Here is a 16,364-nt window from a genome sequence, read left to right on the forward strand (position 1 = left end):
GAAATCGTCAGGTCATAGCATCCCTGAAAATGCCATGCTGGCATATGAGAGAAAGATGAAGTTGTGTATGGATAATGGCATCTTGAAAACAGGTTTTTAGGGTGTTAATGATGTTCTAGGAAGAGTATATTTGGAAAACTTGCAATGTGTGCCAGAGGGGATGTGTGCAAACAAATATGCAAATAGACACACGCATATGCGCAGTGGAACTCGTAGCACTTGTTAACACCTCTCGATACCGAAGGGTAAAAAAGCTGTTACAATTCACACTTCGAACATTGCGGCTGAGGTGTGTCTGACATAGTTTTGCTTCTTTAGTCAGCCAATCTTTGCTCGCCTTGCTTTACCTTCTACCCAGCAACACAAGCCATTTCTGTCACCCTACGTCACCTCTCTTCTCAAAACAATCACATTTTATGTCAAGTAATTAATGCAGCGGTACGGTATTTGAATTATAGATGTTGACTAAATATCTTCATTTGTGTGTTTTTTGAGTTTCTATAAATGGCTGTGTGTTTGTGTTTCTATACTAGTTCCTGGCCCCATTCCTATGGAGTCCATCCAGACAGGCCCATACGAGGAGAAGATCTTCATGCAGTGGAAGGCCCCGAATGAAACTAATGGAGTCATTACACTCTATGAGGTGAGGAAATACTTTTTTTTTTTTAATGTATTTATTATGTACATATGCATAAAAAAATTGTATTGTCAGGGTTTCTTTAGGTCTTAAAAAGGACTTACATTGCCTTTCCATACATTAAGGCCTTAAAATGCTTAAATCAAAACAGAAAGTCATGGCTTTTAACAGTGCCTGCATTGCAAAAAATTATTATGATTTTTTTCAAAACACATATTAAAACATCCTTAATATGTCTCATGAATTACTTGAGATGCAAAAGGAAAATTAACTCTTAATAAACTGATCAAAAGTAAGTCAGTTATGCTTTAAACAACAACAAATATTTGTCTAAGGGGTACATTTTTTTATTTATAAATTTAAATTTAATCAAGTCGATTGGCAGATATTTGGTCTTGTTTTAATCATGCAGTCACTTCATTCTAATCTTATCTTATGTAACTTTGCTTTCTCATTTAAGAAGATTTAAGAATCTTTAGACATATGTGCTGGAAAACAAACTTTCCAGATTCCAGTGGTTGGGAGCAGAGGTATTAATTGTTGTAGTATTATTTTCTAAAATGAATTAAAAAGTAATGTAGATAGGTTAAAGGTTGCATTTTCATGCTTGGGACTGAAATGTTGCTGTGTTTATGTGTGTCTCAAAACTATATATCAAAGTAAATTTATGTGATAAAATTAGGTGTCAGGATACACAAAAATAAGTGATTTTCTGTCGCAGGAAATGTTTGACAGCCCGGATCTCTTGCTAATTAATTATTTATTAGTCAATGCATAGTATATCCGCATTACAAAAGAGGAAATGAAGTCGCGGCATGACAAAAAACAAATTACATCCAGATTTAGCTTTAATGTGTCTTTTTGAGTGGGATGGAGCTACAAAAGAGCCTCACTTTCTCTTTGATTTGATGAGGAAGACAAGCCAGGTGCAAGACATTCTGCATATCCAGGTACATCACTAAAATAGGTTTACAGCCTGTGCCATCCTGATGACAAGAAGATTGACAGAATTTGCTAAATGTATCGAGCAGACACAATGCAGTCCCATTTTGCCAGATAATTGCTATAATAGCCCTCATTGATTTAATTAGAAGCGTCCAATAGAATTATCCGGGAGATCTGAGCAGTCGTATGCCTCCTCTCCTCGCTTTTAGTGATTCAGACAAATTAGACTTAGGACAAAGAGCTCGGAATCAGAAGGAAGGAAGGTGCGGAGGTGAATGCAATGGAAGGGTCACAAAAGCAAGTTTCTTGATTCAAAGCTTTAGGAAAGTTTGGACTTGGAGACTCATGGAAATAAAATAGGATTGCAACAAACTGCAATGATAGCATTAATGTGTATATATTTTTCATAATAAAATTTTTTTGATAGTGTGTAAAGTTATTTTCAATATACTGTATGTGATAACATTAATAGTTTAAGCATTTTTTTTAATGTTATATTCTGTGTGTGTATTATCACATACCGTGTTGCATATACAGTATGCAATGCTTTTATTGCCATGCATGTTATTTTACCTGCATATCAGAAATATCCAATATCGATTTGCATAACAAATTCTAATTATAAATTGATATAGACAGTGTAGTCTTGACAGAAAAGTTGTCTTTAGAGTCTTGTCTGTAGAGTGACTTGTGGTTAAGTGCATAGATGATTTCTTATGGCTTAACCCTTTTAGAAATGAACCAGTAACCCTTTGGTTTCCAGCCACTAGGCCACCCTACGTACTGTATAATGTATAATGTATGTAAAAAAGTACTGGGTGGTCCATTGATCTACACTTATAAGAACAGCTCAGCAGCCTGCTAAATATGACACATAAACATCACAGTGGGTTTCAGATCAGTTTCTGAATACCTGAGATGTGTCCTGCATTAAAATCCATACTTTTTTTTATCAAATTTCCTCTCTCCCTTCATTTCACTGCACAACAGCCTCCTATTATCAAACCATCAAAGCCTTTGAGAAATTAATTGCTTTACTGACAAAATAAGAGTGTGCGTATGAAAGTGCAGGGAAAGTAAGACGGGAAGATCCTCAACAATAAGGAGATTAATCAACAGTGAGACGTGTAAAGCGATGGTGTCTTTTGTCCTCCTGTTTGTTTATGTGTCTTTATCTCCATGCAAAAGAGAATGAGTAAACAGCAGAACACTTCTGCACACGCGGCTGTTTGGTCCTTGATCTTTGTTTTGTTTCATTTGCGTGACATGTTGTGAGTTTGCGATGACGTGATGTCTTCCACCCCTCCGCTGTGTCTCGTACACCGTTTCTGACAGCTTCCTGTCTGGAGTATCAAGGAAACAAACCACCCACTTTGATTACAGAGAGAACCTGTCTTGTGGTTTTTATTTGGAAGAGTGATGGACAGGGAAATTTACACTCTGTATGGATGCTATTATTTATATTTAAACACTATGAAATTAAATTGACATTTTAGTTTAGCCATTTGTCAATATTTTTTTTTTTTTTTTTTGCAACAAAAATGTACCATACTATTATACCAGGTTTGATTTATTTATTTTTTTATTTTTTCTGCACTTTTGTAGATTATTATTGCTTAGTTTTTTTTTTTTTTTTTTGGGTTGTAATACACTAACAAAAATGTACCAAAATGTTCCATGATACTGTGATCTTCCATGATGGCACAAAGGTACTCTTGAAAATACCTTGGAGTACCATATAAAAACAGATATAACACTATGGTACATTCATTTCTGTACCATCAATACCATCAATGTGCCATGCATTTTTTTTTGTAAGGGGCATGATGCCATGGTAATTTTTTCCTTGTAAATTTTTTTTGATTTTAGGAATTAATACTGTTATTCAGCAAGGATGCATTACAAGTGACAGAAAATACATTTATTATGTTCCAAAGTATTTCTATTTCAAATAAATGCTGTTTTTAACTTTCTATTCAATGCACACAGACTGAAGTAGTTTAAGTCTTTGGTTCTTTTAATTGTGATGATTTGGCTCACATTTAACAAAAGCCCACCATCTCACCAAATTAGAATATGGTGACATGCCAATCAGCTAATCAGCTCAAAACACCTGAAAAGGTTTCCTGAGCCTTCAAAATGGTCTTTCAGTTTAGTTCACTTGGCTACACAATCATGGGGAAGACTGCTGATCTGACAGTTGTCCAGAAGACAATCATTTACACCCTGCACAAGGAGGGTAAGCCACAAACATTGCCAAAGAAGCTGGCTGTTCACAGAGTGCTGTATCCAAACATGTTGAGTGGAAGTGAAACGTATGGAGAAAAAAAAAAGATGCACAACCAACCGAGAGAACCACAGCCTTATGAAGATTGTCAAGCAAAATCGATGCAAGAATTTGAGTGAACTTCACAAGGAATGGACTGAGGCTGGAGTCAAGGCATCAAGAGCCACCACACACAGACGTGTCAAGAAATTTGCTGAACCACAGACAACATCAGAGGTGTCTTACCTGGGCTAAGGAGAAGAAGAACTGGACTGTTGCTCAGTGGTCCAAAGTCCTCTTTTCAGATGAGAGCAAGTTTTGTATTTCATTTGGAAACCAAGGTCCTAGAGTCTGGAGGAAGGGTGGAGAAGCTCATAGCCCAAGTTGACTGAAATCCAGTGCTAAGTTTCCACAGTCTGTGATGATTTGGGGTGCAATGTCATCTGCTGGTGTTGCTCCATTGTGTTTTTTGTAAACCAAATCACTGCACCCGTATACCAAGAAATTTTGGAGCACTTCATGCTTCCTTCTGCTGACCAGCTTTTTGAAGATGCTGATTTCATTTTCCAGCAGGATTTGGCACCTGCAATGGTTAAATGACTATGATGTTGGTGTGCTTGACTGACCAGCAAACTCACCAGACCTGAACCCAATAGAGAATCTATGGGGTATTGTCTAGAGTAAAATGAGAAACAAGAGACTAAACAATGCAGATGAGCTGAAGGCCACTGTAAAAGAAACCTGGGCTTCCATACCACCACAGCAGTGCCACAAACTGATCACCTCCATGCCACGCCAAATTTAGGCAGTAATTAAAGCAACAGTAGCCCCTACCATTTATTGAGTACATGTACAGTAAATTAACATACTTTCCAGAAGGCCAACAATTTTTGGCTTTATGAAGTATACTACACTAATTTGTCAAGGTTGAGATTGTGACTTCGTGGGTTTTTAAGTGTGAGCCTAAATCATCACAATGAAAAGAACCAAAAACTTAAACTTCTTCAGTCTGTGTGCACTGAATTTATTTAATACACAAGTTTCACAACATGAGTTGAATTACTGAAATAAATTAAATTTTCATGACATTCTAATTCATTGAGAAACACCTGTATATTAGAAAAGATTTGCTGTTTTTTTATGTTAGCATACAATACTTTTTTTTTTTTTTACTTTTTAAACCAAGTGTAAATACTATAGTATATAAATTAAATTATAATTATCAGTGTAGTGTAGTAATTCAATGTATCCAGGTATAATAATTTGGCATTGATGTATTTTGGTAACACCATACTTTTTTTGTAATTAAAATCTCTTTCTCTCTCTTTCTAAATGAGAGAAAAAGTGTAAGTAAGGAGCTTTCGTTCTGTGTGCTGATGTAGTGGGGAAGGTTTCACCTCTAACGAAGATAAACAGCCTGTTCTGCCCTTATGGGATGGAGAAAAACCTGTACACCTCCCTCATGGTGTTGTTTTCATTTCCATTAAATAAGTGCTTGAGTTGCAAGCACTCGAGTTGAGAGAACCAGTAACCCCTATCTCTCTAGAGCAGCTAAACCCAGTTAATGGGCTCATGATCCTGCACGTCTGGTCTAGAGACAGCTGGGGGGAGGTCTAAATTCGGGTTAATGTCGAGAGTGCAGTTTTTATTTTCTGTTTGTTATTTGATGAGACGGTGAACTTCAAGTACCCTTATTTAGTCCCAAACAGCAGACATTAGTGAATCATTGCTAGTAGTCAGAATTGAGTTGTTAACAAGGTACAGGGTTGATGCAATGAGTTAGTCACTAGATTTGACAAAATTGGTGAGGTTTATGCCATCTTTAAATGATATTAAGAATTTAAGTAGGAAGTAAGCAAATTTTCCATGAGCTTATTGTGTCATATCTGTAAAGTAATGTTTTTATGGTTGGGGGGGGGGGGGTGACATTTCTATAGTCTATAGACATTTTCCACTATCTTTATTCTCTCTCATGCCATATGGCAGAGAATGATGTGCCATTACTTTAATAAGTTGCCTGTATGTTATCAATATTTTCAGATTTACTCTCCATAAAATATATATATATATATATATATATATATATAAATATATATATTTAGATGGTGGTGGTGGGCAATGTCTAAGTAGGAAGTGCTTGATCATTATATGAGTCTGTTTTTTTGTTTGTTTTTTTTGTATTTATATAGTGCTGTATTTTCTTGTTTTTTCTGGTTTATTTTATTTAGTTTTATGAATGCGTAAGTGTGGAGAATGGAATATATTATTCTCTTTACCTACATATGACCTTTCTAATACAAAACATGTTTTGATCAAAAGTTAAATCAATATTTTTTTTTCTGTAAATGAGTAAGCAGGATGCTTTTCACGTCATTTTATAGCAAAAACTTTAGTCTACCTCATCCTTTTCTTGTGAACAAATAAAGAATTTGGTTCCAAAACGTGATAAATTAATACTTTTTTTTCTTTTCTTTTCTTTTTTTTTTGAGTTTCCACTAAAATCAGTATTGTATCTGGTTGTTATTGAATAGTCAATTTCTAATTTTACACAAATTGTGACTTTTTTTTTTTTCAAACCGTAACAAACACCATTCTCCCTTGTTTGCAGAATGTGATATATCCTCTCAACCAATCACAGTGCACCATTCCACACACTCAGTCACAGACAGTAATGGAAGTGCTTTGAATAAACCTGGCATCCTAGTTTTCCTCATCTACTTTGTACTTTGTGATCAACAAACAAGAGCTGCACAATAAATCGCATGTGATTGTCAAGCACATCTCGTCTGTAAAGCCGATTCTGTGATTAATACTACCAGTAAAAGTGTAAGTTGAATGTAAGTGAAATGTCATTTTGGAATTTCTGTGGTCTAATGTGATGTTGTCCATGTTCATGATAAAATTTTATTTTACTGCTGTAATTAATTTATAGCATTAACAAGATGACCTGTTGAATTAATTTTGGAAGCGATGACTGTGGAATGTATTTTTAGTCCAGTGCCTGAATTTAAGATTAGTATTGACCAAGTTCAGAGGCTGTCATATGGGGATCAACTTACTATGTTATCAGTTTCAATATGAAAAATAACTTTCATATTGATTGAATGGATTTATTCCATTTTGAGAAGAATAAAATATCACAGATTTATTGCATTTTGGGGAAAAATAATACGACTTTATAATAAATCTAAAAAAAAAATCAAAACCTGGATTTGAATTTTTATTATGTTATTATAACCTAAAGATGTTATGTGAAAGTTTGAAATGGAAAATAATGGTTTTCATCTTGCCACTTTCTTGGTAAAGAAAAAAACATTTTTACTCAAATTAATCAACATTGTTTTATTGAGTTTTGGAATCAAACTCTTCAAATGTTCTGCATGTTTTGTGGAATTATTTTACTGTCTTAAAAAATATATATATTTTCACAAAAAATGCATAAACGTTGTTTTCTCAGAAACAAAGAATGAACATTCATGTTGCTTACATTTTTATTGTAGCACAGTATGTGCTGAATTATGATTTTAAGATACTGAAAAAAGCACAAATGTCAAAACTTCTCCTGGCCCCCAAAACCACATCAGAGTCAAATCAAGTCACCTTTATTTATTTACCATTTAATACAATACAGAGTGTGTCAACGCAGCTTTACAGTGTTAAACAGGGAGAATAAAATGTGATGCAAGAGGACGATAGAAAACTTGTGATGCCTCAAAAAGCAGCTCACTATGTTTTGGAACAGCATCTCTCTCTCTCTCTCTCTCTCTCTCTCTCTCTCTCTCTCTCTCTCTCTCTCTCTCTCTCTCTCTCTCTCTCTCTCTCTCTCTCTCTTATTCATTGCTAAAACGAAGTAGCCATAAATCCAATATCTCCAAATCCAAAATTCAATATATCGGCAGTTTTCTTTGCATTCCCATCTCCGCTGCCAAACTGAACTGGGAAATGAACCCTTTTCAAATCAGCTGTGGTCAATTAAACTCGAGCGGCTCTTTTAACAGAGAGCCAGAGTGCATTCAGTAGTGCATTAGGCCACTTTTAGCAGCCTGTCGCGTGGCATCACATGCCCCCTGGCCAACACTTCCTGTCTCCCCTGACAACAGTCTGAAAAGAGAGAGGGAGGACAGACGAGAGTAAGCGATAGAGCCCTCCATCCTCACCTCTTCATTTCATACTTTCAGTCTTCTACAGGATTGATCATCCCTTGTGTTTTCCCCTTATCGGGACATTTAAGTTATGACAGAGTAATTGGAGGACTATTGATCTCAACGCTGGCCTTTGAGCTGTTGTGTTGTTTTTGTTGTTATTTTTTGAACATTTAATCACAATTTTTTTTAATTAAATAAAATAAGAATATTGAGCTAACTCAACCTCAGACCTGTATCATAACATCTTGAGATCAGCTTACAGTCGAATTATCCATTTTTCTGTATATTACAGGAACAATACCCTTCAGCCACCTCACGCTTTCGGTTTCATAGGGCTGTAATGAATCGGTGTTTTATGAGATATGTTCAATGCGACCTGCTGTTGGCTGAGTATGTTAACACCGAACAAGGGCACACATGTACAGAGGAGCTACACTAAAGGCAATAGATGATATCTTAAAAGCCCCTTTAATAAAAGGCCTGTCATCAATTTCGGATGCCCTTTCATTTATAAGAAAACCTATTAATTTTAATAGTAACTGTCAAGTTGGTAGCTATGCAACGCATAAACTGGATTTAAGAAAAAAAATACATGTTAAAGGTGAATTTCTTTCATTCTTAAACTTCTGGCTCAACTTATGACATGAGTTGAAGCAGAAATACCTCTTTGTCCAAACAGTGGCTGAAGAGGGTTTAAACATTTCAGTCAGCATTGTCAGCTGTAAAAGTAAAATTCACGCTATAACTCACTATTACGACTGATTTATAATCCATAACATGTACACTATACATGGCAGTATATTACACCAGGCTGCTCTGCCACACTTCAGCGGTGCTGTGTGATTTACTGACCCAACATGAAATCATAAATATGATAGCATATTAAATCAAAACTAGGCTGCTGGAAAACATAAAAATGTGTCAGTACAGTTTAAACAATCCTTTGACATGAAATAAAACAACATGTATGAAAGTCTAAGGAAAACTAATGTATATTCAGATGCATGTCCTTGTCCTGTATAAGATATCACATGCAGGATTGTTTTTCTTTGACATATTATTAAAAAAAAACTCTAAACATTCATACCGCAATAAGAGTTGCCCAAGTGTGTGTGGGCCAGTATTAGAGTGTATATGAGGCAGTAGTGTCTTAAAGCGATAGTTGACCTAAATTGGATAATTCTGTCATTATTTACTGTACTCCTCTTCATGGTGCTCCAAACCTGTATAACTTTTTCGTCTGTGGAACATAAAGACAGGTTTTCCAAGGTGCTTCTTCCAACAGTTACACGGTAATCAATATACAGTACACAACTTTTTAAACGCTTGGGGTCAGTAAGTTTTTTTTTTTTTTTTTTTTTTTTACTTTTATTCAGCAAGGATGCATTAAATTAATCAGAAGTGACAGGAAATACATTTATAGTTACAAAAAAGACAATGAAAAAATCAATCAAAGATCATGTTACACTGAAGAATGGAGTAATTATGCTGAAAATTACATTTTACATTTTGATTTTGGTTGCACTGTCCCTTTAAGTATACTGTATATAGTATTTTATATTACCTTTAGATGAACATAAGAACATTTGAAAATTACTGTAAGTTATATATTGACATCTGAAAAGTTTCATCATTGCATCTGCACGTCTCCCATGTATGTATGTGGATTTTCTGGAGTGATATTTGGTTTGAATGCAGATTTGCTTCTCCTGCTTATTTTGTTGCCTGTGGTCAGTGGACAGTCACGGATGTGTGTGTGTGTTTGTGTGTGAGAGTGTTTAGAGGGCATTCTGAATCACTCCACTATGCACGCATGAAAAGCTTTTAGGCAGCGGGCCTGCTAGGCACCCAGCTGTCAATTTATTTGATTTGATTTGAATTGTGGAATGGGGTTATGAAGTGTGAAACGTCAGGGCTAAAATGTTTTGATTACCCCCATACACTGCGGCCATCAATATCCATCAGTCTTCTCTAAGATATGGAAGGTTTAGTAAATGTTTCTGGGTGTGTTAAATGTTTGCTGGAAGTTGTTTTCTAAAATGTACATATTCGAAGCAGATCCAAAAGCCTCGTAAATGTGTTTTAATAAGCAGCTTGTATTTACAGCACAGTGCACTGAATGTGCTTCTTATTCATTGAATTCTTGATATAAGTGGGTTTTGCATTTCTAGTCACTGAAATTATCTCAAATATTTGGAGAACATCTGAATGCAGAAATGCCAAAATAACTAAAAGAGATCCAGTAAAACAAAAATGTTCAGCACCAAATTGCTTTTGCTGTTTCAAAAGGTTGATGTTATTAAGAAAAAGAATGTTTAAAGGAAAAATTCACACCAAAATGAAATGTTATTGGCTCACACTTATGTTGTTCCAAACCTGTATGACTTTCTCCTTTCAATGAATGAACAGTGAAACAATGAGATTAAATGAAAGCACTGGCCTATACATATAAGTCGCCAATCATTGAAAATGTATGCAGTCTTCATAAGGGAAGACAGGTTTGTCAGTGAAACAAAACTGCAGAGCATTTTTTATTTCAATATGTGCTTTTATTGTATGTAAAAGACATGAACATTCAATAAAACTTTCCTTTAATTTTTTTTTCTGTATTTGGGATGACAAATAAACTATGGTATAACTGTGGAGTTATCATTGTAAAAATCTATCGGTCGTTTCTCTTTCATTAGATCACCTATAAGGCTCTTGGTTCCCTGGACCCCAGCGCAGATTTGACAACACAACGTGGCCAGGTTTTCAAACTACCAAATGAGACCCATCATCTCTTCGTAGGGTTGTATCCTGGCACCACATACTACTTTACTCTGAAAGCCAGCACAAACAAAGGCTTCGGCCCACCAGTGACCACCCGTATCGCCACCAAAATTGCAGGTAAAGGAACGGCATGGTTTCAGCTAAGGGTTCAGCAAAGGTTGTTGGATATTTTCCAAAAATGTAATGAGAATTATACACAATTATAGTAAAACCGGCCCTCAAGTTCCTGTTTAATTGAGTCAGTATGACAGACATTTGTTCTTTATAGATATAGATGTTGGACAGACTGATGATAATGTATGAAATGATGTCTGGAAACATGAACTGACAGGGTTAAATAAGCTTAATTTGATTGCTTACCTAATTACTACTTGCATTTCTAGAATTTGCATAATTAGTTTTGTCATTTTGACATTTGTGTGTCTTAAAGAAGCTTTGCTGGAGCAAAAATCTCATTAGTATGTTGTGTTATTGGCATAAATATTGTTGGAATACAGTTAATGTAAAGTGCACAAAATAATGAGAACATGAATGGTAAACAACATCCTTCACAAGTTCAACCCCATTTCTGTGGCCTGCGGCTGTCAGTTCGTTCCGTTTCATAATGACGTGGCATTTGTGCAGCACGCCAGACACCATTTATTAAAACCGTATTGTTCACTGAATCTAAACATTGTAACGAGAGATTGACATTTACACTGTGATTACATAGTAATGATCATTTTGAGTCAGGCTTCAAAACTGTCTGCTTTCTCGTAGGAGTAAATACTGTGAAATGTGTTTTTTGCAAGTACATGAATATTAATTATGCATAATATTAAAACATGTTTTTGTGTATTTGAAAGGCAGCTGAGTTCCAAGTTCAATACACGCAAAAAATCTGCTCATTGCTGCAACAATTTTGACATCTCCCTCAGTTTGTAAAACATGCAAGAAATGTCTACATTAATGCACTTTCATTTCAAAGATTTAATAGAATGCATAGAGATATTGGTAATTTTATTCTTGCAAATGCAATTCATTCATGCATATGTTACTTAAATCGATAAACAGTGCAAAGCTTTTTAGACATCCACTTGATCTGCTATGCTATACAGTACGTGTTTCTTTATATTCTGATAGTGGGTGTCCTTTAACATGAATCTATGTGTCTGCAGCTCCATCCATGCCTGAATATGAGACGGAGTCTCCTCTCAATGAGACGGACACCACAATCACCGTCCTCCTAAAACCTGCCCAATCACGAGGGGCTCCTGTCAGGTGAGCAGTCATCTCATGCCACTGGCCTGTTTAAAGTCTTTTGCTCATTTGTTTTACACTGAAGAACGGAAAAAAATAAAATAAAAGAAATGTGCATTTTGTATGCAAGCGCCTTGGATAAAAGCGTCTGTCATATACATAAATGTGATTGATGTTGCGAATGTTTGCATTTGGGACATTATATCTAGGAAAGTACTTGTCAAGTGTGCTCTTTTGACACTTTTATTCAAGGGAGAATACAGAGAGGACAGATGTAATAAGGGACTTTAAAATCCTAATTGGCTGTTATTATATACTGGACCTCAACATCAACTGTGAAGATTTAAGTACTTGTTCACCTGCTGATTGTTTAAAAAAAAAAAAAAAAAAAACACTTTATTCCATAGTCAACTTCAGACATTCTAGTAGCTACAATATAAGTAACATTGCAAATACATATCAACTATCAGTTATTACAGTATTAGTAGACAGTCTGCTTAATACCTGTTTGAAAGAAGAGATGTCCCATTTTGGTGTCCACATCAAAATACATTTACAAAAGAGATTTTATATACATACAGAAAGCAATTAAAGTGTTTGCTTTACTGTTTCAAATAACTGTTATGAAAAGAAAATGTCAAAATATGGGTGAAATAATGTTCCATCGTCATTTATCTTAACAGATATATTTCTGTAAGAATAAAACCAGGTACTTCACCTGTAATATGCCCTGTACTTATTAAAATAATAAGTAATCATACTAAATATTATTATTTTTTAAAAGCTTCTTTCTGACAAATGGGTAAAACCTATAGCACTGTTATCCTTAAATATAGTCTTATTAATGCCATCTAATGATTCTAGTTCTAAATACGCCTGACAAGATTTTTTGTTATATGAACTATTTTTACACTAAACCATAGTTGTCTTCTGTAAATCATAGTAAAAATGATACATTGATGCTCAGAAATAAATAATAATTCCAATTAAACAGGACGCATGCTAATGTACAGTGGGGGAAAAAACTAAACTTTTATTGTTTTGATGCTTGAAAACTGTCTGTGTAAGAAACTTTTTAATCTGCAGACAGATGCGAACCACTTTAAAAGCCAAGAAAACACCAAATTACGCATGATCCCTCCCTTTAGTCATCCAAGAGGGGTCTAGTGGATCGTCTGAATGAAGAAGTGCATTACTGTTGATTCACTCGGGGTCCTGAGGGTTTTTAAATGCAGTCATTCAAATAAGCATCATTTGTATGCTAAGCCTTTGAGGGGATCCTGGTCCATTTGGCTGTGTTTTGGCACTCAAACAGAGCTCTTCTCTGTGTGGAAATTCAGTCTGTGAATGTGCAACAGATTTTGGCAAATTCTCGAAATTGCAAGTCGGCACTGACTTGGAAGAACAGCAGAGTTGATGTGCAATGGGAGCCCATCAGTAATTATGACAATTATGAAGTTGCATGGACTGTTCTGAGTTGTATTTGCCATTGTTATTTCAGTATCATTGAGATATATTCTATATATTATAAGAATTTATGTTTTTATTCATATTTTAAATCATTTTTTATTTTTATTTTTGTTAGTTTTTCTTGTTTTATGTTTTTTTAATATATATATACTTATATTAATTATACAGTTATTAATTTCAGTTTTAGTATTATTTATATTCCACATCAAGTTGAGTTTCAGTGAGAAATGTTAACTAGCTTAAGAAAAGTTAAATGAAAATGTTTTTTTAATGGTTTTAATTTGAGTTTTAATAAACAATAATAACTATTAGCATTTGGCAAGACAACATAAGATAACATAAGATTAAAACAATTATATTTTATTATAGTATGCAATTGTTATTCATTTTTGCATATTTATATTGAATATATTCAATGGTAAACAAAAACCTGTGAAACTGATACATGTTTTTTTTTAAACAAGTGGGAAAATGTTTTTCCATTGTTAGTTTGCTCTATAATGCATACCACCCTGGCAATCAATACGCGTCTTTATGAAAAATTAGCAACTGAAAATTGTTTATAATTAGAGCAGCTTTCGACCAGGGTTACAGCAGACACACAACATCCAGTGTGCACTTAAAGCCATTAGTTTGAAATGGAGATCCAGTGTGTTTGAAAGAGAAGAGCAGGCAGCCCTCTTTGGTCATGGGAAATTATCCTTTATGAAAGATGCCAGATTAGAGGCTTGGATAATTTGCCTCGTCTTTTCGGCGAAACATACATTTCCCTAATTGCACATAATTGGGAAGTATGTTCTTGGCGTAAGACCACATAATTGCAAACAAGTACTATTAGCACAGGGAGCTCAAAAGATGTCCTTATCTATTCACCGTGTACTGAAACACACACATGCCCCTCTCCAGTCCTTCCCCATGATGAGCACTTTCAAAAAGGCCTATTCGCACAAATCCACCACCTAATTACTGTAGTAGAGATTTCCCTCTGCTGGCTCGCTACCGCATCGCTTTCCTCGTAGTTTTCTCTCAAGAGGGGGAGTATTTCTGGGTCTCATGCAGGTTTAAAAAGGTTTTTTTATTCCAAGAAAAGAGTTTAATAGAGATGTTTAGCAGCTAGTTGTTAGCGTTAGAGAGTTCTTGGTGGCTGACAGGGCCTTCTGTGATTCTTAGAAAGCTACAGGAAGAGATGTTCTTGATGGTTTTAATGGCTCGTTAAATTGCCTCGGGCACAGCTCCCTCTCTCTTTTTTTGAATGTGCCATCGCTAGCTGAAGATATTTCTCAAATCATGAAGCTGCAGCATAAGCGGCTAATGCTAAAGCATGTGCTCATGTGTATATAAAAATTGACAACTAAATCAAAATTATTGTTTTATGTCAACTTTAAAAAAAAAAAATATTGGAATTTAGCCTCTTCATCCGAGAACTACAATAATGACATATTGGGTACGTTGTTTTTGATATTTAGCACACTAATTAATCTTTTTTTTTTCTCTCTCTAGTGCTTATCAAGTGGTGGTTCAAGAGGAACGAAAGCAGAAAGTTCGCCGAGCCACTGATGTGCTGGAGTGTTTCTCCATTCCTGTTAGCTTCAGAAATGCCTCTATCTTGAATTCACCTCACTATTTTGCGGCTGAACTCCCCCCTGTGAGCCTTGCTGTAGTACAGCCCTTTACTATAGGAGACAACAAGACTTATAATGGCTACTGGAACGCACCATTGTCACCAGCCAAAAGCTACAGCATTTACTTTCAGGCCTTGAGCAAAGCCAATGGGGTGAGTATTTCATTTACTGTTTATTTCATATACCAATTTAATGTTCCTGCTAACGGTTGACACTTAAGGATCGACACTTAAATCTCCCAAAACCTTATTTCACCCCAAAATCTAACTGAAAAAACAAAAAAAAAATGATATTTTTCACAGAAACAACTTTTTAACTTCATGACAAACATATTTTCCCCCAATTATCATCATGTAAAAATAACCCACCAAAATACTTTGTTTTATACTAACAAGTGCTATGAAGCATGACCATCCAAAAACACAATGCAAGTGCATGTCAAAAAATATAAAGCAAAATCACACTGTTGGCATATACTATCATTATTATTATTCTTTTATCCTAATATATAACTGTATTATTTATTATAAAATAGTTAAACATAATACGATCCAGAATAATAACCAGTATAAGTATTTTGTGAGATTCAACCTTAAACAAGAATTAGAAGTCTTATCAATGTAGAAAAAAAAAACTGATATCACGTTTCAAAGCATAAAGCTGTACGTCGATAGGTCCAATAGTACACAGAACATAACCTTTGCTCTGTACCATCCAAAATTGCAAGACAGTCCTAGAAATGGGTTTATATTAATGCATATTTAGATATATATTCACACATTAGCGTTTCAGCAGGCATAATACGCTCAGCAAAGGCTCCATTTGGGCCTGCTGCATTGCTGTGCGTTTTGAAGTATGTGGTTCCCTATGTGATTGGATTTGATTCAATTCAATCTCTCAGTCTCAGGCGGCTGGAGAAAAGCACTCGAAAACAACCTCAGACTGTGACCCAGATAATTTGATTGGAGATTCATGCATAAAATATGGATTTAGGTTGGTAGTTCAGATTTGTTTTCAACTTACCTTGTTCCAAGTGTGTTCGAGGAGCGCTCTGTGTAAAAATATTTCATTTCCACGGTGCAAGGTAACAAAGAAATGCACAATGAAAGTCAGTGCAGAGATTACCCATCATACTGATAGCTATTCAAACCGGCTTCATGTAGCATTTGTCATTAGTAGAATCATGAATTGATTTGACACATTATGTGCGGTTTTGTAATGATATTTATGCATGAAAAATACAAAACAATATCAATGCTTTATACAGT

At 35.1% G+C, this 16,364-nt stretch overlaps 1 protein-coding gene across 1 annotated transcript; it reads left to right on the plus strand.

The window, feature by feature from the left end:
• Window positions 1–448: 448 nt before the first annotated feature.
• On the plus strand, window positions 449–15,308 carry LOC113093518 (receptor-type tyrosine-protein phosphatase T-like). The gene is made up of 4 exons (XM_026259228.1): window positions 449–643; window positions 10,681–10,882; window positions 11,923–12,025; window positions 14,975–15,308. The coding sequence occupies exons 1-4, from the start codon at window positions 551–553 to the stop codon at window positions 15,306–15,308; spliced, it is 732 nt and encodes a 243-aa protein (XP_026115013.1). The 5' UTR covers window positions 449–550.
• Window positions 15,309–16,364: the final 1,056 nt, after the last annotated feature.

This window comes from Carassius auratus, unplaced genomic scaffold (genome assembly GCF_003368295.1).
Source record: "Carassius auratus strain Wakin unplaced genomic scaffold, ASM336829v1 scaf_tig00215054, whole genome shotgun sequence".
In the NCBI taxonomy this organism is placed as follows: domain Eukaryota; kingdom Metazoa; phylum Chordata; class Actinopteri; order Cypriniformes; family Cyprinidae; genus Carassius; species Carassius auratus.